Source organism: Mytilus californianus, unplaced genomic scaffold, assembly GCF_021869535.1.
Source record: "Mytilus californianus isolate M0D057914Y unplaced genomic scaffold, xbMytCali1.0.p SCAF_25, whole genome shotgun sequence".
In the NCBI taxonomy this organism is placed as follows: Eukaryota; Metazoa; Mollusca; class Bivalvia; order Mytilida; family Mytilidae; genus Mytilus; species Mytilus californianus.
Window position 1 is genome coordinate 3,312,252 of NW_026262674.1, and position 26,114 is coordinate 3,338,365.

At 32.4% G+C, this 26,114-nt stretch overlaps 1 protein-coding gene and 1 long non-coding RNA gene across 3 annotated transcripts in view; one reads left to right on the top strand and one right to left on the bottom strand.

The window, feature by feature from the left end:
* Window positions 1–2,254: 2,254 nt before the first annotated feature.
* LOC127732551 (monoacylglycerol lipase ABHD2-like) overlaps window positions 2,255–26,114 on the bottom strand; it is a 29,341-nt gene continuing 5,481 nt past the window's right edge. The window contains exons 3-8 of the mRNA XM_052241600.1: window positions 23,308–23,475; window positions 19,546–19,729; window positions 14,443–14,637; window positions 12,434–12,503; window positions 11,939–12,023; window positions 2,255–6,965 (exon numbers count right to left, since the gene is read on the bottom strand). Coding sequence (XP_052097560.1) covers window positions 6,781–6,965; window positions 11,939–12,023; window positions 12,434–12,503; window positions 14,443–14,637; window positions 19,546–19,729; window positions 23,308–23,475 — 887 coding nt within the window. The 3' untranslated portion in view covers window positions 2,255–6,780. The remainder of the gene's footprint in view (window positions 6,966–11,938; window positions 12,024–12,433; window positions 12,504–14,442; window positions 14,638–19,545; window positions 19,730–23,307; window positions 23,476–26,114) is intronic.
* LOC127732556 (uncharacterized) lies at window positions 21,334–21,683 on the top strand. 2 transcript variants are annotated; one of them, XR_007996310.1, is made up of 4 exons: window positions 21,334–21,351; window positions 21,399–21,445; window positions 21,540–21,586; window positions 21,634–21,683. It is a non-coding gene; the product is annotated as an uncharacterized LOC127732556 (long non-coding RNA). The 2 variants fall into 2 exon arrangements; XR_007996309.1 differs by lacking the exon at window positions 21,334–21,351 and having other exon boundaries at window positions 21,379–21,445.

The following is a 26,114-nucleotide window of genomic DNA, read 5'->3' on the forward strand; positions in this document are numbered from 1 at the left end:
ACAGTAGACAGATCTCAACATTCTGAACAATTCTGCCCCTTACTGCCCCCCCCCCCCCCCCCCCCCCCCCCCGCCCCCACCTAACATATTTCGTATAACCAGGTTGTTTTGGTCATACATTGAAATAAAATCCTCAGGATCAATGGATACGTTTTATTGTGAAGTAATATATATAATGACCCTGCGCCTGTGTTGCTCATCTGGATATATGAACATCTTCTATTGCCGCTCTAAAAACAGTTTGATGTCAACGGACAGTAGACAGATCTCAACATTCTGAACAATTCTGCCCCTTACTGCTCATCCCCCCCCCCCCCCCCTCACCGGCCGCCCCCACCTAACATATTTCGTATAATCAGGTTGTTTTGGTCATACATTGAATTAAAACCCTCAGGATCAATGTATACGTTTTATTGTGAAGTAATATATATAATGACCCTGCAATACAAATACAAATAATCAGTATAAAGAAAGATAACTCTATTCATTTTAGATAACAATATCCAAAATACAGTACGCAAATATTTCCTACTGGACAACTATTATATATATATGGTTTTCGATGATTTAGGATAGCCTGCAATCGAATTTTGGCGGTAATGAATATATAGTTATGGAAATTCATCTATATTATGGAAAACCTGAAATATTTAAATGAACTCCCAAAATGAGCAATTTTGACTGATTATTTGTGGAAGTCCTGAATCATTTCTTGATAGCCGGAAAACGATTTTAAAGGACAACCCTTTTCCACAAACATGTCATTTATAAGTGACTGGTGTGTACTTTTGTGTGTGTAAGATCTAATGCCGACTAAACCATTTGAACACATAAATCATGTTTATAAGGTTTATCGCCAGTGTGTGTTCTTTCAAGTGTTTCTGTAAGATTGGGCCTTGCTCAACCCATTTCCACAAACATCTCATTTATAAGTGACTGGTGTGTATTTGTGTGTGTGTAAGATCTAACGCTGACTAAACAATTTGATAACCTACACCATGTTTATAAGGTTTATCGCCAGTGTGTATTCTCAAGCATTTCTGTGAGCTCGGGCTAGTGCTCAACTCTTTTCCACGAACATCTCATTTTAAAGTGACTAGTGTGTATTTTTGTGTGTGCAAGATATATAGCTAACTAACCCATTTGATCACATACACCACGTTTATGAGGTTTATCGCCAGTGTGTGTTCTCTGACTCAGGCTCGTGATTAATCCTTTTCTATAAAGATCTCATTTTTAGAGACTAGTGTTTTATTTTGAGTGTGTGTGTTAACATCGTTTTGTAAAGAATTGGGTCAAAATCAAATTGTAATACATCTTTTAACCTCTTTATTATGACAAGAATCATCATATCAATTTCAGGATAATAAGTGAACCAGAATAAATATCTCATCAAATTTTGTCTAATGATTTATCGATGAAAGCAGAATACCACCATTTTTGTGGTCATGAGAAAAAACAGTTCTTAGATTAATAACCGCCTCAGTGGTCTCATATTATTTACTTTCATGTTTATTTTACTAAACCCATGTTAACATATTTACTTTGCTTTAACCCATGTTAATTAACTTTCCTTAAACCCATGTTGAAACATCTACTTTCCTTTAAACCATGTTAATTTACTTCCATTTAACCCCAAAACTTTTAAAATTTATATTTGCGGCACATGACACTTGGGAGTAAGAGCAAACAAATTAATTGCCTTGGAATCAAGGAGGAGACACATAAACAATATTAAAACCACATAATCATTTTCTCATCCTGAATATGGTTAATTGGTTGTTTTCTCAACCTGAAGACGGTTAATTGGTTGTTTTTTTCAATCCGAAGAACGTTAATTGGTTGTTTTCTCAACCTGAATATGGTTAATTGTTTGTTTTCTCAATCTGAAGATGGTTAATTGGTTGTTTTCTCATCCTGAAGATGGTTAATTGGTTGTTTTCTCATCCTGAAGATGGTTAATTGGTTGTTTTCTCATCCTGAATATGGTGAATTGGTTGTTTTCTCAACAGGAAGATGGTGAATTGGTTGTTTTCTCAACCTGAAGATGGTTAATTGGTTGTTTTCTCATCCTGAATATGGTTAATTGGTTGTTTTCTCATCCTGAATATGGTTAATGGGTTATTCTCTCATCCTGAAGATGGTTAATTGGTTGTTTTCTCATCCTGAATATGGTTAATTGGTTGTTTTCTCATCCTGAATATGGTTAATTGTTTTTTTTCATAAATCCACCCTCATATAAATGATTAAAACATTATAAAATTTAAAAGAAATTTAATATGAACTTGAAACATTATGAAGATAAATCATCTACCGGTATACATTAACAAATATGAAACAGTTATAGTGTAAATATAAAATTCTAATAAATATAAATAAATACATAAATAAACTCATCATAGATACCAGGATAACAATATAAATGCATTTTAGCTATAAGTTTACAAAATGTCATACCGGTATACCTTTTAGCTAAGCTTATATTATTTTGTTTTCAAAATGGTACCAGACTTAAGAACAGTGTTCAGCACCATAAAGATTGGAAAGGGTATCATTATCAATTAAAATTGGTAAATTCAAGATTGGACAATATTGTGTTAGGACCGATGTTGTTTGGTACTATTCAAATGAACACCCTTTGGCACTATAAAGATTGGACAATATTGCGTCAAGACCAGTGTCAATTGGTACTATTTTAATGAACAGCCATTAGCACCATAAAGATTGCAAAATTCCCAAGTGTAAGAAGTTGATCAATTGTCATAGGACCAACCAATGAAAATGCATGAAGATGGTAATGGTAGTTTAAAAAATGCTTCAACTAAAGAATGGTTTAAGGATGTTCGCTACTCTTGTTTTTGACTTTTTTGTCAGATATTTGGAATCCTCGAGTTTTATCCATGTAGTCCCAATAAAAAAAATTTCCTCTAAACCCTACTTTTCTGTTCATAATTTTTATACATATTGTTTGACAAGCCATTTATGAAAATCTTATAAAAATCCATGTTTTTTTTTCATAGTTTTTGAAAGAAAAAAGATGCCAATGTCAAATGTATGAAAAATCTAGAGAGAATCATTTCCCGCCAAATTTTCAATTGATTATATCTCGAAAACAAGGTGATGGACCTATCATTTTTTTCTGCTTTTTACTTTCTGTTATTTATATACTATCAATTTATAACATTCATTTAAAAAGCTTGTTATTTTTAAACAGAGGAGTGAACATCCTTAATTATTGTAGCACCGAAGCCGCATATAACTAATTATAGCAAAATTTGTATGTTATGCAGAATTTGTCTTTTGTGATGGCAAGTATCTGAATAAAACTATAATGGAAATATTAAGGCCCCATATTTATGAAAATTGGGTAAGGAGTCTGGGGCCTTGGGTCCCCTGGGTTCCAAACAGGTCCAATTTTGGTCAAGCGGGGCAAATAATAATTTACAGATCTAATATTGTTTTGTCAGTCATAGAGGTACATACTTTGAGCATAGACTATTTTACCTTGGAGCAAAGTCTGGGGACTAATTCATAACTTAAATTGCAACCCTAGATGAAGCCAAGGCGGAAAGACATCACTCAAGTAATGAAAGCACAGTGAAACCTGAGTTGCCTTGATGTCACAGAAGCATAGGTTCAAATACCACTGCAAATTGCCAAATAAATCTTTTAAGATATAATATATTTTAGCGAAGTTAACCTCTATGTTCTTGATTTATAAATTTATAAAATTGTATAATTCAGATTGCATAACCGATTGCATATCAAATTGCTGGTAATTTTCATTCCAAATTTATTCTATCATTATAAGTTCAGAGTTCATGCTGAAGACTTAGTATCACATTCATTTGAGGAAAGTGCTTTTGTAAGCAGATACAAGATTTTTCTACTAATCTGTAGTTTATCAGAAAGCTCATTTCATATCAACCTCAAAATTATTTCAGATTATTATTTATGTGGGGTGACAATACCGTTTCACTGAAGCTACAGAAATTGTATTGAAACCATGCAAAAATATTTCATTCATAAATTAAGAATCATGTGCCATTTTTGTGAATGAAACCTTAAAGGAAAGAAGATCCATGCACGTAATTTATGAATGAATTGACCTCATAACTTTTTTATCACGATAAGTCAAATAATACTGACATCAAAGGAACAAAAATGTGTCCATAGTACACCGAGTACACTGATGCCCTACTCTCACTATCATTTTCTATGTTCAGTGGACCGTGAAATTGGGGTCAAAACTCTAATTTGGCATTAAAATTAGAAAGATCATATCATAGGGAACATGTGTACTAAGTTTCAGGTTGTTTGGACTTCAACTTCATCAAAAACTACCTTGACCAAAAACTTTAACCTGAAGTGGGACAGATGGATGTACAGACGGACGAATTAATTGACGAATGGACGCACAGACCGAAAAACATAATGATTAACTATGATATGGCAAGAAAAGCAATGGATAATTCAACATCATTGTTACATAATAATTGTATATTAAACAATACACATCTTAAAAGTTTTCAGATAGTATATTTAAAGGGGCATGAGCTGTCAAGTTCACTGATTTGACTCAAATTCTCATATTTGATTTTAATATAACATACTAAAACGTATATCCAAATTAGAAAAAGTCTAATATAAACAATTTACAATATATGAACTCAATAATATGTGTGTATTTTAGTTTAGACACCATCTAATTAACCATCAAGATTACCTCAAAACACTGCAGAAGGTCACATGGCCCGAGAACACAGTTATTTCGTAGTGCATTTCTTTTAGACAATAAATTCAAATTAAAAAAATCGCACCTGCTCTATCTCAAAAAGATTTTTACAGTGTAGTGTACTATTATTGATACAAATAATATCAAAATTATAGAAACTTCTACCAGCTCTAACTCAAAATATTGACAATTCTGTGTTAAGGGGGGCTAAAATTCAGTTTGACAGCTTCAGACATTCTAATTTTTGACCTTTTTTAACAGGACCAAATCACTACTTAACATAAAGATTCAGCACCCAAATTTTTTTAACATGTAATTTCATCCCCTTACTTAATATTTCATGCATAAAATATCAAGAAATAAATTGGGAAAGTGTATAAAAAAAAAATGCAAGTTATACACTGTTCACACTAGGGACTATATTCGTAGACAACGAAAACCAAAGAACGATAACTGTGTCCTTGGACCACATAACCTGATATAAACATAAATATAAATGCATAGTGAGCATGTGCAATTGGATTTTTCTAGGTCTGTTTGATTTCATGTTATAGGTTAAACAAATATGTTAATCATAATTTTTACCTGTATAAGGATGATTTTTTGTGCATTGAATCAGTCAACCAAATGGTTTACCCTTGTTTCATTTTCAATATTGATAGTTCATGCGTAATCCATCTCAAGCTAAGGGATTAAATTGAAGATCACATGAATACAGATTCAATTAAGGTTGAATTATTGACTTGTAAGTCAATAACACATCAGCGATGTTTTTGAGTTTATTTTGAGAAATTTGAGCAAAACTGACTGCTTATAACGAAATATTATTTCAAAACAAAAAGAATCATAATTTGATTTTTTGTTTAAATCATAGCTAATGACCCTTTTAAAAGTTTTCAGATAGTATTATATATATATAAGTAATTTAAACTTTTTATTTCCATTTTAGTTTAGAATTGTACAGATTCAGTGGGACAACAATATGGATTTATTTTAGTTCAGAATTGTTCTGATTGTGGGACAACAATATGGATTTAATTTTAGTTCAGAATTGTTCTGATTGAGGGACAACAATATGGATTAAATTTTAGTTCAAAATTGTCCTGATTGTGGGACAACAATATGGATTAAAATTTAGTTCAGAACTGTTTTGATTGAGGGACAACAATATGGATTAAACTTTAGTTCAAAATTGTCCTGATTGTGGGACAACAATATGGATTAAATTTTAGTTCAAAATTGTTCTGATTGTGGAACAACAATATGGATTAAATTTTAGTTAAGAATTGTTCTGATTGTTAGACAGCAATATGGATTAAATTTTAGTTCAGAATTGTTCTGATTGAGGGACAACAATATGGATTTAATTTTAGTTCAGAACTGTTCTGATTGAGGGACAACAATATGGATTAAATTTTAGTTCAAAATTGTCCTGATTGTGGGACAACAATATGGATTAAATTTTAGTTCAAAATTGTTCTGATTGTGGGACAACAATATGGATTAAATTTTAGTTTAGAATTGTTCTGATTGTTGGACAGCAATATGGATTAAATTTTAGTTCAGAATTGTTCTGATTGAGGGACAACAATATGGATTTAATTTTAGTTCAGAACTGTTCTGATTGAGGGACAACAATATGGATTAAATTTTAGTTCAAAATTGTTCTGATTGTGGGACAACAATATGGATTAAATTTTAGTTTAGAATTGTTCTGATTGTTGGACAGCAATAGGGATTAAATTTTAGTTTAGAATTGTTCTGATTGTTGGACAGCTATATGGATTAAATTTTAGTTCAAAATTGTTCTGATTGTTGGACAACGATATGGATTAAATTTTAATTCAAAATTGTTCTAATTGTTGGACAACAATATGGATTAAATTTTAGTTCAAAATTGTTTTGATTTTTTGTGGGACAACAATATTGATTAAATTTTAGTTTAGAACTGTTCTGATTGTGGGACAAAACTATGGATTAAATTTTAGTTTAAAATTGTATTGATTATGGATTAAATTTTACATGTTTACAACATGTATTGTAATTTAGGAACTTTTAACTCCATTCATCAAATTTTTCTTTGTTTGAGTAATGGTAACTGCTGCATCTGCAAACTCAATGATGGCTCTGTCTAACCATGTTATTGTGTCAGGGGTAAAATACCCTCCTTCAAAAAATCCAAGATGGCCACCATGCTTAGTTAAAGTCAGCACACAGTTTTCATGAGACTCTGAAATATAAGATAAAGATCAATTTTTTAATTTGCAATCAAAGTTTGATAATTTGCCCTATATGCAGGATATATAGAAAACTAATTTTATTGCCATGGACCTTAGCCAATAAAATGGTCAAGATATGTTTACATATTGCCTCTTTAATTTATGATAACTGAGCTTTTGACAGTATATACCTTGAATTGATTTATATGCGACCTTTTTCTTATAAAATGTGCATGATACCTAAAAAATAAAAAGCATGAAAATGAGGTCAAGGTCAGGTAATCCCTATTAGACAGTTACAAGGTTTTGTAAAAGGACGTCTCGTCCTTTTTCTCAAAAAGTTTGTCGGAAAGTACCAAGACCTAATACATATAATATTCAGTGTCTACTTCACAAATCATGTAGGATGGTCTTGAGTTATAGATTCTTGGTGCTGATGTTGTGTATTATTTCATTTACTTTACAGTTTTCCCTTTTTTTTTGTCTTTTTTGTACTATATTGTTTCATTTGGTCGTCGCTCTGTAGTTCGGTTTTCGGCTTTGGAGGTTCCTACTGCAGGAGGGTCTAGAAGTGTGATTCGGAAGCACAAGGTTTTTATAGTGTTGTTTTCATTTTGTATACCCTTGTATTTTCATTTTACTCAATTTGTACTTTATCAGGAATGTGAATATATCATTATGTTAAACTATAGTGTATATACAATGGTTGGGGTACTTACAGGTCATCTCTAGCATTCAGTAACTAGAGGTTCTAAAGAGCCTGTGTAGCTCACCTCTTCAACAATGGCCACATTTAAGTAAAACATCATCATTAAAAGGGCAATAACTCTATTAGGGGTTAACTGGCAATTTCAGTCATGTTGACTTATTTGTAGAGCTTATCCTGCTGATCATTTTTCTTTTTATCCAGTAAAGTGGCAAAATAATCAACTTATTGATGGTGGCCGCGTATTGGTAGAAGTAGAAGTAGAAGAAAAGTTTTAAAGATAATAGGCAAAAAAACACAAAAAAAAATGGTAGAAATAATCATTACAGGGAAATAATTCCATTACGAGTTGACTGAAGATTTTTGCTATTCAAAGTTTCTATCTATCTATTATAGTTTTCAAGATAATAAACAAACATGCAAATAAAATGCTCCGCTGGGCGCAGCTTGATACGACCACAGAAATCGAACCCTGAACAGCTGGGGCAAGTATGGACACAATATTCAAGCTTGATACAGCACTGAATATGGATTGTGATTAAATATTTGACACAGCATAGGTTTCTGACACAGAATGAATGTGGTCTAAGAACTTAAAAATTCTTAATTTACCTATTCAAACCATATTATTATTATTTGATTTTATATATAAATCAGAAATAACCAATTTAAAATGGAAAATTTTAAAGAAAAAAAAGGAAAAAAAAATCCCCCCCCAAATTTTTTGAACCCCCTTATGATTCATCACCCCAAACTCAATCCCGGCCTTCCCTTTGTGGTATGGTACCTTGCAGTACAATTTCAGAGAGATCCATACACTTGAACACAAGTTATTGTCTGGAAACTAGAAAAATGCTTGTTTTTTGGCCCCAAAAACCGAAACGTTTCGGGCAATTACCCACAAACTCAAACCCAGCTTTCCCTTTGTGATATGGAACCTTGTAGTACAATATCATAAAGATCCATACACTTACACACATGTTATTGTCCTGAAACTAGAAAAATGCTTGTTTTTTGCCCCTTTTTGGCCCCTAATTCCTAAAATTTTGAGGCAATTACCCCCTAAAATCAATCCCAGCCTTCCCTTTGTGGTATGGTACCTTGCAGTACAATTTCAGAGAGATCCATACACTTGAACACAAGTTATTGTCATGAAACAAGAAAAATGCTTGTTTTTTGCCCCTTTTTTGGCCCCTAATTCCTAAAATTTTGAGGCAATTACCCCCAAAATCAATCCCAGCATTCCCTTTGTGATATGGAACCTTGTGGTACAATATCAGAGAGATCCATACACTAACACAAGTTATGTCTGGAAGTTACAAAAATGCTTATTTTTGGCCCCTTTTTGGCCCCTAATTCCTTAACTGTTGGTACCATAACCCCCAAAATCAATTCCAACCTTCCTTTTGAGGTATTGAACCTTATCGTAAAATTTCATAGAGATCCATTCACTTTAACTAAATTTAGAGTGCAAAAACCAATGTGTGAAGACGGCGACATCGACGCCAACGTCATACCAATATACGACCGCAAAATTTTTTTGCGGTCCTATAAAAATTGACATTTAATCGCAATAACTTCAATAAGGTGTTGATTGACAATTTCGATCATGTTTGGACTTATTTGTAGATCTTGTCTAGTTGATCGTTTTTGCTGTTCAAAGTTTCGGTCTATCTATGATAAATTTCTAGATAATAGGCAATAAACAGCTGCACCATGAGCGCATGATATGCCCGTCCCATTTTCAAAGAATAAAGTTTAATACCTTCTCAATGTCATATCAGAAATTTATGAAAAACTAAAGGGAGGTTATCTTAATAGATATAAACCAGTCTCCAAAGTTTCATGAAAACTGCTCAAAGCACTTTAAAGATATTGTCTGAAAACTGGAAAATCATCCCTTTTATGAATAAAATCCCATAACTTGGAAACGTAAAATCTTAAATTTATAGAAATCGAAAGGGACCTTATGTCAATAGATATAAATAATTCACCAAAGTTCCATGAAAACTGCTGAAAGCATTTTTGAGTTATTGTCTGAAAACTGGAAAATCCCCCTTTTTTTAATGAATAAAACTCCATAACTCGGAAAAGTAAAGTCTAAAATTTATAAAAATTGAAAGGGAGCTCATGTCAATAGATATAAACAATTCACGAAAGTTTCTTGCAAAAAGGTGAAAGTGTTTTTGAGTTATTGTCCAAAAACTGGAAAATCCCCCTTTTTATATGCCCGTCAAAATTTTGACGGGACGTATTATGGTATACAAATGTCGTCTGTCCGGCTTAAACATGTCGCACCGTAACTTGAGAACGACTTATCCAAATTTCATGAAACGTAACATAGTTGTTTCTTATGATGGTCAAACGATCTGTCTACTTTTTGGTGAAAATAAGATTAAAACTTTTTGAGTTACTGGACTTAGTAACTAAAACAGGTGTGTGTTTTTTTTTTCACATGTCGCACTGTATCTCAAAAACAATTTATGATTATTGCTTAAAACTTTACACACTTCTTAGTTATATTAATCTCAAAATCTGTATACTTTTTGGTGATGATTCAAAATTTTATTTTTGAGTTATTGAGTATTTTGTAAAAAAAGGGGGAGGGGTTTTTCACAGTTTATGATTTTTGCTTAAAATTATACACACTTCTTAGTTTTATTAATCTAAAGATCTGTATACTTTTGGTTTTGATTCAAAATTTTATTTTAGAGATATTGATTTTTTTTTTAAAAAGGGGGGTTTTCACATGTCGCGGGGCGCCTCAATATCAATTTATGATTATTGCTTAAAATTTTACACACTCCTTAGTTATATTAATTTAAAGATCTGTATACTTTTTGGTTTTGATTCAAAATTTTATTTCAGAGATATTGAGTTTTTTGTAAAAACAAGAGGCTCTCAAGAGCCTGAATCGCTCACCTGTATTTCAGAGCAGAAGATTTTTAAATGTTAGCAAACTTGATGAACAAATTGTGTAAAATTGTCTTTAAAGGCAATAACTCCTTAAGGGGTCAATTGACAATTATGGTCATATAAACTTTTTTGTAGATCTTACTTTGCTGAACATTATTGCTGCTTACAGTTTATATATATCTATAATAATATTCAAAATAATAACAAAAAACTGCAAAATTTTGTTAAAACTACCAATTCGGTGGCAGCAACCCAACAATGGGTTGTTTGATTCGTCTGAAATTTTCAGAGCTGATAGATCTTGACCAATTGAACAATTTTACCCCATGTCAGATTTGCTCTAAAAGCTTTAGTTTTTGAGATATAAGCCAAAAACTGCATTTGACCCCTATGTTCTATTTTTAGCCATGGCGGCCATGTTTGTCGATGGATCAAAACTTCGGATACAATTTATAAACTAGATACCCTAAGGAACATTTAGTTAAAGTTTAAAGGTATTTGGCCCAGTAGTTTCAGAGGAGAAGATTTTTTAAATAGTTTACGACGACAGATGACGACGGACGACGATGGACGCCAAGTGATGGCATAAACTCACATGGGGCCCTTTGGGCCCCGGTGAGCTAAAAAGGGGGGTTTTCGCATGTCGCGCCTTATGTCAGAAACTATTTATGATTATTGCATAAAAATTCACACACAAGACGACGGGCGTATCATGAGCTCATGGCGCAGCTGTTTATTTAAAGAATAATACCCCATAACTGTAAAATCTAAAATTTATAAAATGATGAAAGGGAGCTCACGTCATTAGATATAATCAATTCACCAAAGTTTCATGCAAATTGGTTAAAGTGTTTTTGAGTTATTGTCATAGAAGTTGACGACGGACGGACCGACAACGGTATACCATAATACATCCCATAAACGGGCATAAAAAAATGAAAAAAATTGGTAAAATTCATCGTTTAACATGCTTAACGGCAGTAACTCCTATAAGAAGATGTCTGAAAGTTTTGATGGTAATAGATATAAGGTGGATCTCATCATACTGAACATTTTCAGGAGTCAAATTTTCACTATCTATAGCAGTTTTCAAGATAATAAACAAAAATTGCATTTTACCTCTATGTTCTATTCTTAGCCATGTCGGCCATATTTGTCTGCAGGCAGGGTCATGGGATAAATTTTTTAAAAATAAATATCCCATTGATGATTGTGGCAAAGTTTGGTTAAATGTGGCTGAGTAGGGGATGATTTTTGTAAAAGTTTTTTTGTATGGAAGATGACAGACGACAGACGCCAAGTTATGGCAAAAGCTCACACAGGCCCTTTGGGCCAGATGAGCTAAAAACATTGGTGACATACCTGCATATTGTGTAGCACACTTCAGTAGAGGTTGAGGTACTAACGGGTCATCTCTAGCATTCAGTAAAAACATAGGTATTGTTATCTGAAAATAGACAATAAGAATTTCTATATTGTGCATATATATGAACAGATGCAAACTTCTAACTGAGTATGTGAAACTCATTAAGAGAATTTCCTATAAAATTTTAAGAAAATGCTAGTACCTGAAGATTGAAAGAGACTGTTTCACTTACAATGCTTTTTTCAAACTCTATAATGAGGTGTTCATTTCTTCAAAACTTTGAGCCAATCTTTCCAATATGATTGGCATGTATATATTCCTAATTTATCCTAACTTTGGGCTTATCTTCTCATATGATGGGCTTGTATACATTTTTAATTTGTGGTTTTAGACTTTGTAATGAAAAATAAGTGAGATATATGCATTCATTGGGAAATATTCAATTGATGAATACCCTATGAGTAAAGTAGAGAATCTAAATGAATATTTACATTGTTAATATAATTACAGCTACTATTTGCTTCGTAATACTCTTCTATACTCTTGTATCCCCAACGTTTTCTGAAAATAAACAAAGATTATAAATTAAAGTGCTTGTGAGCACTGAAGGGTAAAGATTTCATTAATTTTTGCAGTGGAAATTTTTAAAATTAAACATTGCATTGTATTAGGCATAGGAAGGCAATACATTTGTACTATGAATTGGAGATATATTTGTGATTTTTTCAACTACAATTATGTACAATGTATAAAGGAAGATAACTCCAATTATAAATATTACTTTAACAATGACATCATTGATATTTTTAGAACAGATACATGTACTATGCACAACTTATGTAATTTTCTTGACAAGTATGGTTATACACATACAGATCGAGTTATAACTTCAGTAATACATTTCTTGAAATGCTCATAGGTAGGTTGTATACAATATTTTTTTTAAATATCCTACAAGATTTTGTGAGATTGCTTACGACCAATTTACCATTAAAATATTTGATCAGTTCTTAGATAATTGAAATCATGCAAGATCTTGCTGTTGAAAAAATTTGAACTCATGCAAGATCTTGCTGTTGAAAAAAATTGAACTCATGCAAGATCTTGCTGTTGAAAAAATTTGAACTCATGCAAGATCTTGCTGTTGAAAAAATTTGAACTCATGCAAGATCTTGCTTTTGAAAAAATTTGAACTCATGCAAGATCTTGCTGTTGAAAAAATTTGAACTCATGCAAGATCTTGCTGTTGAAAAAATTTAAAATCATGCAAGATCTTGCTGTTGAAAAAATTTGAACTCATGCAAGATCTTGCTGTTGAAAAAATTTGAACTCATGCAAGATCTTGCTGTTGAAAAAATTTGTTATAAATTTCATAAACATCAAACAAGACATGTAGGAATGAAAGTGCTCACAATGCAATTTTCAAAATAAATTACATTTCATTGGGACACAAGACCATCTGCATGGTTTACAGAAGAGAAAATAATGGGCAAAAAGTGCAGTTTAAAGGGCAAAAAATATAAAGAATAGAGAAAAACAGACTCAAAAAAAGAGAATAGAGAATAATGAGGTGCTTAAATATAAAGAATAGAGAATAATGAGGTGCTTAAATATAAAGAATAGAGAATAATGAGGTGCTTAAATATAAAGAATAGAGAATAATGGGCAAAATAAATAAATAATAGAGAAAAATGGTACATGTATAAAAAAATAAAGAATAAAAAAAATTAAGGACCCAATCCAGATCTTCACCCCTCACACAAGTCCTATAAAAAAGTTAATTATCACTGATTTTTTCAAACTTGTCCAAGAGATTGCTGATCCAAACCTTTGATATAAATGTTATAAAAATCCTAGAAGAAATGAGCACTTACAGTGTAATTTTCCATAATAATCATATTCCAAGGGGCATAACTCTTTTCTAATACAATGTAGTTCTATTCAAAGGGCATAACTCCTTTCTAATAGTTCCTTAACACCAAATTTCCAACTCTTCGAAAATATTTCTGATATAAACCTCAGACATAAAAAAGTATAACAAAAATACCAAACTCCACTCCAAGGCAAATTTAAAAAGGGGAAGTCCATAAAAACGTTATCAATCAACAGAACGAGCAAAAAAACATATATTTCATAAAAATCTGCAAAGAAATGTATGTGCTTAGAGTGATTACAAGACAGGACTATTGGACACAGGAACAGACACGGTATTTCTACCTCTATTGTACCCTTGAAACAGGACATGGTGCAGTCATAAGTGAATAAATAACCATGTAGAATGTCTGAAGTAGAAAAAGACAATTTCTGAATTTACACTTCAAAATACTGGACATAGGTAAACATCCTGTAACTTTAATAAAGAGTATATCTTGCCATTTTGATAGCTAATTAGTGCTGAAGTGGAATTAAACAGCCATAGTCATTTCATTAATAAACATTTGTATGATTGATCATAGCATAGTTTTCAGAATTATTGGTAACAGCAATATGGAAATCTTACATAGTATACGCTTGATCTAATTCAGCCAGAGACGTGGCAGCAAATATCTTGTCTTCATCGAGCTTGTGTTTACATTTCACATCTTCTGACAACACTGTGTTGTAATGGTGACGCAATAAAAACTTCTGATAAGATGTCATAAAATACACATACATTCTTCTTAGATGGCTCCATTCTAACAGCAATGGAAAGGCCCTGAAAAAAGGTTTTATAGAAAAATTCTTGATTATTATAACTTTTCATCTAAATATGTATTCCTGATGTTCAGTAGTTGTCGTTTGTTGATGTGGTTCATAAGTGTTTCTCGTTTCTTATATAGATTAGACCGTTGGTTTTCCCGTTTGAATGGTTTTACACTAGTCATTTTTGGGGCTCTTTATAGCTTGCTGTTCGGTGTGAGCCAAGGCTCCATGTTGAAGACTGTACTTTGACCTATAATGGTTTACTTTTATAAATTTTTACTTGGATGGAGAGTTGTCTCATTGGCACTCATACCACATCTTCTTATATCTATCTACTAATAAATTAAAACATATTTACTCCTGGTTTTTGGTGGGGTCCGTGTTGCTCGATCTTAAGTTTTCTATGTTGTGTTTTGTGTACTGTTGTTTGTCTTTTGGTCTTTTTCAATTTTTGCCATGGCGTTGTCAATCTACTTATGAGTTTGAATGTCCCTTCTTTGGTATCTTTCTCCTTTCTTTTACCAAGTTTTATTGATACATATAAGATAATGCACACTCATAACAACAAGAATGTGTCCATAGTACACGGATGCCCCACTTGCACTATTATTTTCTATGTTCAGTGGACCATGAAATTGGGGTCAAAACTCTAATTTGGCATTAAAATTAGAAAAATCATATCATAGGGAACATGTGTACTAAGTTTCAGGTTGTTTGGACTTCAACTTCATCAAAAACTACCTTGCCCCAAAACTTTAACCCTGAAGCGGGACAGACGGACGAGCGGACGCACAGACTGAAAAACATAATGCCCCTCTACTATTGTAGGTGGGGTATAATAAAAGCAAGAAGCTTACAATAACCTAAATAGCTCACCTGGTAAAAAATAGGCCATTTTAAATATATTTTGTTTCCCTGAATTGGAATTAGTTACTTGTAGATATTATTTAGTGGCATTTTGTAAGTCTTGTATTGATGATCATTTTGACTGATTACAATTCCTATCACAAGTTTTTGAAAAATCAAAAACATCATTTAATGGCAACAAATTCTATAACTAGTGTGATAATTTGGCCATGTTGACTTATTTGTAGTTCTTATCTTACTGATGTTTTTACTTTTTGAAGTTTCTCTTTATCTCCTATAGTTTTCAAAAATGCAAAAAATGGATAAAATCATCATTCTGGGGAAATAACTTCTAAAAGGAGTTGGTTGACAATTTCAGCCATGAGGACTGATTTGTAGATCTTATTGTGCTTCACATCTTTTCTATTTACAATGTTTCTCTATCTATAATGGTTTCTGCAAAAAATGTGGATAATGTTTAATAAAATGCTCCGCTGGGCGCAGCTTGATACGACCGCAGAGGTCGAACCCTGAACAGTTGGGGCAAGTATGGACACAACATTCAAGCTTGATACAGCTCTGAATTTGGATTGTGATTAAATATTTGACACAGCATAGGTTTCTGACACAGAATGAATGTGGTCTAAGAACTTAAAATTTTTTAATTTACCTATTATGGTCCAATATCCAAAATCTAAATACATGGTTAGATTCAGCACATCAAAGAATCCAAAGAATTCAATTTTTGATGAAATCAAACACAATTTAATTTTGGACCCTTTTGACCTCAATGTGGACCAATTTGATAACGGGGCCCAAAAATCAAAATACATGGTTAGATTCAGCATATCAAAGAACCCCATATATTCAATTTTTGTTGAAATCAAACAAAGTTTAATTTTGGACCCCAACTTGGACCAACTTGAAAACTGGGCCAAAAATCAAAAATCTAAACACATGTTTAGATTCAGCATAGCAAAAAACCCCAAGAATTCAATTTTAGTTAAAATCAAATTAAGTTTAATTTTGGACCCTTTGGACCTTAATGTAGACCAATTTAAACAAGAGGCTCTCAAGAGCCTGAATTGCTCACCTGCATTTCAGAGGAGAAGATTTTTAAATGTTAGCAAACTTGATGAACAAATTGTGTAAAATTGTCTTTAAAGGGCAATAACTCCTTAAGGGGTCAAGTGACAATTATGGTCATATTAACTTTTTTGTAGATCTTACTTTGCTGAACATTATTGCTGCTTACAGTTTATATATATCTATAATAATATTCAAAATAATAACAAAAAACTGCAAAACTTTGTTAAAACTACCAATTCGGTGGCAGCAACCCAACAATGGGTTGTTCGATTCATCTGAAAATTTCAGAGCTGATAGATCTTGACCAACTGAACCATTTTACCCTATGTCAGATTTGCTCTAAAAGCTTTAGTTTTTGAGATATAAGCCAAAAACTGCATTTGACCCCTATGTTCTATTTTTAGCCATGGCGGCCATGTTTGTCGATGGATCAAAACTTCAGATACAATTTATAAACTAGATACCCTAAGGAACATTTAGTTAAAGTTTGAAGGTATTTTGCCCAGTAGTTTCAGAGGAGAAGATTTTTGAAATATTTTACGACGACAGACGACGACGACAGACGATGGACGACAACGGACGCCAAATGATGGCATAAGCTCACATAGGGCCTTTCGGGCCCAGGTGAGCTAAAAACGGGACCCAAAATTAAAAATCTAAATACACGGTTAGATTTGGCATATCAAAGAACCCCAATAATTCAATTTTTGATGAAATCAAACAAAGTTTAATTTTGGACCCTTTTGACTTCAATATGAACCAATTTGATAGCGGGGCCCACAAATAAAAAATCTAATTACACGGTTAGATTCAGCATATCAAAGAACCCCATATATTCAATTTTTGTTGAAATCAAACAAAAAAGTTTAATTTTGGACCCAAATTTGGACCAACTTGAAAACTGGGCCCAAAATAAAAAATCTACATACATGTTTAGATTCAGCATATCAAAGAACCCCATATATTCAATTTTTGTTAAAATCAAACTTAGTTTAATTTTGGACCCTTTGGACCTTAATGTAGACCAATTTGAAAACTGGACCCAAAATTAAAAATCTAAATACATGGTTAGATTCGGCATAACAAATCAATAAATGTGGTCAAAGATTTTACAAATCTAATGCGCCATACTGTGCAACTAAAGATTACTTCTTGAAATTTTTCAATATTTGAAATTTGAAAAAAAAAAAATATTTGAAGAATAATTCTTTTTAATTTCTGAAATCTGAAATGAGAAAAAATTGACCCCCCACAATTTCTTTTTACCCCCCCCCCCCCCCCCCCCCCCCCCCCCACCCACCCCCTTTTCCCTTACACTGCTTTAAATTATGTTTTGCACTAAAGTATTTGTCCAATAACCAGGACAACCTTGTTTTTCCCCTTTTTTTCCCCTAATTCCTAAAATTTTGAGGCAATTACCCCCAAAATAAATCCCAGCATTCCCTTTGTGATATGGAACCTTGTGGTACAATGTCAGAGAGATCCATACACTAACACACAAGTTATGTCTGGAAGTTACAAAAATGCTTATTTTTGGCCCCTAATTCCTTAACTGTTGGTACCATAACCCCCAAAATCAATCCCAGCCTTCCTTTTGTGGTATTGAACCTTATGGTAAAATTTCATAGAGATCCATTCACTTAAACTTAAGTTAGAATGCGAAAACCAATGTGTCTTTGGACAAAGACGACGACGACGCCATACCAATATACAACCCCAAAATTTGTTTGCGGTTGTATAAAAACTGTTTCAGGGCAATAACTTAATTATAAGCGGTCAATTGACGATTTCAGCAAAGTTGACTTACTGCGGATTCATTTATTTTCGTGGGTACCAATTTTCGTGGATTAAGGAAAACTTGCATGTTCGTAGATATTTAATTTCATGGTTTTGCCAAAGTCTGCGTACAAGCCTATATAAAATATGTCATTCGTTGAACATTTAATTTCGTGGTTCACTCGTAACCACGAAAATTGGTAACCAACAAATAATAATGAATCCACAGTATTAGTAAATCTTATTTTGATGAACACATTTGCTTTTTCGATGTCTCTGTATCCATTATAGTTTCTGCAAATAAACCAAAAAGGAGTAAAATTAGTCTTTCAAGGGCAACAACTCCTATAAGGGATAATTGATGATTCGTCCATGTTGAATTAATTGTAGATCATATTTTTATGAACATTTTTACTATTTTACTACCTAAAGGTTCCCTTTATCAACTTTTAGTTTCCTAAAAAAAAAAAGAAGATAAAAATCATCCATTAAAGGCATTAACTCCTATTAGGGTCATTTGACAATTTCTGCCAAGTTGAATTATTTGTAGATTTTATTGTTTTGTAAGTTTTCACAGTAAAAAGTTCTCTCTATCCGTTATAGTTTACAAGATAATAAACAAAACTGTAAAATAAGCGAAAAATTAAAGTTAACATTTTTCTGGAAATTCTACAAGCGATAAAACTGCTGATCAATTCTACCCAATGTAAGATTTGCTCTAACTGCTTTTTAGATATATATGTAGAGGATTATATAGTGTATAGGTACTGTTACCTCAAGGACATTTTCCACAGTGAGACTAGCACTGACTTTACAGGTTGCAAAAGTGTATCAAACGAAAAGTGCTAATATTATAGTTTATATTAATCATTTTTTTTAAATTATATCATATAAAATATACTATATTAATGATTATCACTATTTTGTGTATTTTTCCTGTGATCTTTTTTTGTGATAATTTTTCATATCATGCTTCTCGCTTGAGATAGAAAATTATCGTCCCAAACTTAGGGCGCACATGATGTTGTCAATGTAAACATCAATGACGTCATAGGCAAAATAGCGATAAACAGATTATCAATGGTCTTTCAAATTTAAGGATGTTTCTCAGCCACATCTCAAATTGCCCTTCAATGAGATTGTAGCTGAGAAGCACTCTCTCACTTGAAAAACCATCAATAATCTATAAACACTGAAGCCTTTTACTCACTTGTGAATATCATATCCTTGACATATTGACATTCCACAGATAAACTTGTGTTGATGACACTCATCCTCTCCTAGATATTTAGTTACTATATTACCACCCATACTGAACCCCACAGCCAACAACTGGCTATTGGGATAAAGTCTCTCTATGTCTTCAACTATTTTCTTTAACTCATCTGTATGCCCTGTAATAAAAAATAATTATCTTATGAACATTCTAGATGAGGCTAATTCTATACTGAAAACATACTGTAGATGAACATTCTAGATGATGTTAATTGTATACCGAGAACATACCGTAGGTGATCATTCTAGATGAGGTTTATTCTATACTGAGAACATACCGTAGGTGAACATTCTAGATGAGGTTAATTCTCAGGGGTTCAAATTAACATTTGGTACTGGAAGGTCCAGGACCTTTGACTCTCCAAACTGAAAGGTCCACAACCTAAATTCCAGGTCCTACTTTTACTTAAAATATTTCATAACTCATTTAGATACAAAATTAATGTGCTTTTGGTATGAGGTTAGCTTATTTCATTGTCAGTTTCACAATGTTCATGGTTTTTCACGATAAATGTAATTGTCTTGTATATAATTAATTCAAGTAGTCTTTTTTTTTTTTGTATTGGGGAGGATGTCACTGTGGATGGGTGTGTTGTCTCAATGATTGATATTAAATTGCTAATTATGCCATGATTATCTCAGGGCTCACACGTATTTCAGCTCGATTTTAAAAGTCCACTAGAGCTTATGCTGCTTTGCTTACATTCAGGTATCATATCTAGTTGTACTATTTGTGAAAATAAAGTAAGAAACTTCCAACTATTTTAACAGGCCCTTCAAAATTTAAATTGAGAAAAAATTACCCCTTGAAATTGCAGTAATATGTTTACACTTTAAAAACATCTACATGCATTATCAACATTTATCACTGATAAAGAAAATTTATACTGTCACATTGTATTGGATTTTGACATTAAAATTTGCCAAAAAGTAATTTTGAGTTTCTGTATAAATATTTTCTGCTTTTTCTTTTTTTTCCATATATTTTTTGGTTTTCAATTCTAGTGTTGATATTTCATTACCTTAGATGTATTTTGTCACCTGCCTGAAATTTTTTTTTATGTAGTCAGTTGATCGCCGAAACCCGGAATTACCATAATCCGCTTCCGGAATTGGACCCGATATTGTAATTGTCTTCATGGCATCCATTGTTTTTCAATATTGTTTTTGTCAAGTCAGATACGATTTTACTCGAATTTACACCTTACTTGAACTTACTTGTCGGCGATTTTCTGTATAAAGCTAGCGGTTGAACAAAATTAATATCGCTGTCATGAATAATAAAGATGAAAATAAGTTTTGAGATCGTTTATTTGGAGACTTTGGTAAAGAGGTTTTCAAAGTTATTTTTTTATTTTCTTTCAAGTCGAAGGTCCGTCGGCCGTAGCTAGTAACCAAGTCGAAAGTCTGATTGCAAAAGTGGAAGGTCACGGACCTCAGACCACCGCTAATTTGAACCCCTGATTCTATACTGAGAACATACCGTAGGTGAACATTCTAGATGAGGTTAATTCTATACTGAGAACATACCATAGGTGAACATTCTAGATGAGGTTAACTCTATACTGAGAACATACCGTAGGTGAACATTCTAGATGAGGTTAATTCTATACTGAGAACATACCATAGGTGAACATTCTAGATGAGGTTAACTCTATACTGAGAACATACCGTAGGTGAACATTCTAGATGAGGTTAATTCTATACTGAGAACATACTGCAGGTGAACATTCTAGATGATGTTAATTCTATACTGAGAACATACCGTAGGTGAACATTCTAGATGAGGTTAATTCTATACTGAGAACATACTGTAGGTGAACATTCTAGATGATGTTAATTCTATACTGAAAACATACCGTAGGTGAACATTCTAGATGATGTTAATTCTATACTGAGAACATACCGTAGGTGAACATTCTAGATGAGGTTAATTCTATACTGAGAACATACCGTAGGTGAACATTCTAGATGATGTTAATTCTATACTGAGAACATACCATAGGTGAACATTCTAGATGAGGTTAATTCTATACTGAGAACATACCGTAGGTGAACATTCTAGATGATGTTAATTCTATACAGAGAACTTACCGTAGGTGAACATTCTAGAAGGTGAGGTTGATTATATCCTGAGAACATACCGTAGGTGAACATTCTAGATGAGGTTAATTCTATACCGAGAACATACCGTAGGTGAACATTCTAGATGAGGTAAATTCTATACCGAGAACATATCGTAGGTGAACATTCTAGATGAGGTTAATTCTATACTGAGAACATACTGTAGGTGAACATTCTAGAAGATGAGGTTGATTCTATACTGAGAACATACCGTAGGTGAACATTCTAGATGAGGTTAATTCTATACTGAGAACATACTGTAGGTGAACATTCTAGATGATGTTAATTTTATACTGAGAACATACTGTAGGTGAACATTCTAGAAGATGAGGTTGATTCTATACTGAGAACATACCGTAGGTGAACATTCTAGATGAGGTTAATTCTATACTGAGAACATACCGTAGGTGAACATTCTAGATGAGGTTAATTCTATACTGAGAACATACTGTAGGTGAACATTCTAGAGGATGTTAATTCTCTACTGAAAACATACTGTAGGTGAACATGTAAGCGTACTTTCATTCCGCCGTGTATATATTCCGGGTAACTGTTTTTCACTAGAGAATATTGGATGTAAATAGTGTGAAAGCGTCGAACTTTATCGTTGTTTTGTTTATATTAGACCGGTTTATTGTTTACATAAATAAATGGGTTAAAATTAAAATGATTTTCAAAGAACCAGTTTAATTAATCTGATTCAATCTAGTAAATAATATTGATGATAATGAGGAGGATGTTTTTATAATTCAAAATACTTTATCAATGACCAGGACATTGAACTTGATACAAACCAAATTAAAGAGCAGATTTGTTCTTACATAAAGTTTCAATTATAGAGGCATCCTTTGAAATTGACAAAGAAGATATGATTTTATATCCAAGTCGACCGAAAAGCAAATACACAGAAAAACTTCGGCATTCCAATAAATATAAATATTACAATTAGTGACAATTTAAAAGCATATGATTTTATAGATTTGCATAGAAAAAATATTTAAATCTTATTCGTTAATAAGCATTATTGTGTTATCGTGTGTTCAAAATGAGTACTAATCACTTCATCAATGTATGGATCTAAAGCACTAGTGTAATTAATCCCGGGTATAAAATAACTAATGCATTAATCATTCCCGTACAAAATCACTAGTGTAATCATTCCTTGTTTAATAACACTAGTGTGAACATTTCTTGGATGAAAACTCTCCACTTTTTACATAAATCAACTATGCAAGTTTCAAATACACTAAAAACTATAAAGCCACATTTTATACATGTTTCCCCTTCAAAAAACCCTTTTTAGAACCTTATAATGACTGGTGGATGTTTTACACTGGACCCGGATAGAAAAACCTAGTGAATTTTTGTTGGTGGATAAAAATCACTAGGGATTTTCTTCCTCCAAATAAAGTACACTGGCGGAATCAAACCACTGTTACAAACATTCTAGAGGATGTTAATTCTCTACTGAAAACATACCATAGGTGAACATTCTAGATGAGGTTAATTCTATACTGAGAACATACCGTAGGTGAACATTCTAGATGAGGTTAATTCTATACTGAGAACATACCGTAGGTGAACATTCTAGATGAGGTTAATTCTATACTGAGAACTGCTCCTAAATGGTTTTGCACCACCACTCTGTATCCATTTTCTTGTGCATAATGCACAAATGTGCAGATATAGGCAGTCTCACTACTGTTAGCTATACCTGGGCTGATCACTATTGTATAATCTCCTAAAAAAGCAGAACAAAATGACCAGTTTATCAGTTTTTGTTAATGCTGTTAATTAGATATACCTGGGCTGATTGTAATGGGAAAATTGACCTACAACACGAATGTGAAAAGGAAAATTAGCAATAAACATGCCTTGCCAGTTATCTACACTGGTGGTAATATCTGGTAAACTAGAAAACAACATACTGTGATAGGTTCTGACCTTCCTTCTAGACCATGAAAAATTAAAATATTGCCACTCATCCTTTCAATGTGTTCCCATATACATAATTCATGTCTGATTTTTAAGTTATCTTTGCAATCCATTTGTTTTTATAAGTTTTTAAATTTTATAGGTCCACCAATATAAAAATAAGAAGATGTGGTATGATTGCCAATGAGACAACTATCCACCAAAGTTCAAATGAAGTGGATGTATAAAAATAAGAAGATGTGGTATGATTTCCAATGAGACAACTCTCCACAAGAGACCAAATGACATACAAATTAACAACTATAGGTCACCATACAGCATTCAACAATGAGTAAAACCCATACCGCATAGTCAGCTATAAAAGGCCATGAAATGACAAATGTAAAACAATTTAAACGAGAAAACTAACAGCCTGATTTATGTACGAAATAATTAAAGAAAAACAAATATGATAAACAGCAACAAACGACAACCACTGAATTACAGGCTCCTAAGCTATAGGTAACTGTATGGCCTTCAACAATGAGAAAAATTCATACCATATAGTCGGCTATAAAAGGCCCTGACATGAAAAAATATGAAACTATTCAATTGAGAAAACTAACAGCCTAATTTATAACAAAAAAACACCAACACACTTGAAATACATATAGGTGTTGTACGGGTATTGGCCTCAATTCATCTCATTAAAACAATATAACTGATAAGAAGTATCTCTGGTCATTTTTCAACCGGGGGGCATCACAGTTGTTCACAAAAGGCAATTTAAAACAATAATGTACTAATTAGAATACATTTTTTCTATCTTTTCTACAAAGCTTCCTGGTTTTTTAAAACAAAATGACTAATATACAAATAAAATTTAAAACAACGAATGAGTCACTCATAATTTTTTTCTATAGAATATATCTAAATCTTGATCATGTTGATGAATATTCAAATTTTTGAAAATGAAACAATATCATATTCTGAATTTTTTTTTAATAAATCAAACATATTAATGTATAAGTACTTCCTGCTTATATCAACAAAATCAATATTAATACAGTCAATTAAAACATGTCTTATGTTATATATACAGGTTACAATCAACCATTAATTATTATGGGCACAGCCATTTTGTGAAGAAATCATCGTATTAAGATTTAAGAGTATGACTAATTCTGATTGGTCAATGTGTGCAGCTGGTATTTTTTATTACTTGACACTTTGTGCATCAGCATTACAGTCTTCATGATAAACTTTTGAATCTGCAGGCCCGGAGCTCAATTTTAGGAAAATTTTAGTTAGATTCTGTTGGCCTGTATAGATCTGATTTTTACAGGCCCGATAGCAATTTTACATGCCTGGGCTGCTGGGGCTGTGGTTAAGCGTGAAGACTGGCATTATACCAAAGGCAAATAATATATTTACCTTACCCTAACAGAACTGAGAAGTCTTTTCTACGCTGTGATGAGACACATATTTTAAAGTGTAGAGTTGATAGGCAAGGGAGATAAGTACAAATTGTGATAAATAAAGCAACGAGAACATCTATTTTTTTCTAAAAAATACTCTTCTTATAATTTTTTTTTATAATTCTAGCAAGGTTTTGTACTATAAATCAACTTTCTAAAGTCTGGAACTTAAAACAAGAGGCTCTCAAGAGCCTGAATCGCTCACCTGTATTTCAGAAGAGAAGATTTTTAAATGTTAGCAAACTTGATGAACAAATTGTGTAAAATTGTCTTTAAAGGGCAATAACTCCTTAAGGGGTTAATTGACAATTTTGGTCAGATTAACAATTTTGTAGATCTTACTTTGCTGAACATTATTGCAGCTTACAGTTTATATCTATCTATAATAATATTCAAACAAAAAACTGCAAAATTTTGTTAAAACTACCAATTTGGTGACAGAAACCCAACAATGGATTGTTCAATTCGTCTGATAATTTCAGGGCCGATAGATCTTGACCAATTGAACAATTTTACCCCATGTCAGATTTGCTCTAAAAGCTTTAGTTTTTGAGATATAAGCCAAAAACTGCATTTGACCCTTATGTTCTATTTTTAGCCATGGTGGCCATGTTTGTCAATGGATCAAAACTTCAGATACATATTATAAACAAGATACCCTAAGGAACATTTAGTTAAAGTTTGAAGGTAATTGGCCCAGTAGTTTCAGAGGAGATTTTTAAATTTTAGCAAACTTGATGAACAAATTGTGTTAAATTGTCTTATATATATCTATCTATAATAATATTCAAGATAACAAAAAACTGCAAAATTTCCTTAAAACTACCAATTTAGTGGCAGCAACCCAACAATGGGTTGTTCGATTCGTCTGAAAATTTCAGGGCTGATAGATCTTGACCAATTGAACAATTTTACCCCCGTGTCAGATTTGATCTAAAAGCTTTAGTTTTTAAGATGTAAGCCAAAAACTGCATTTCACCCCTATGTT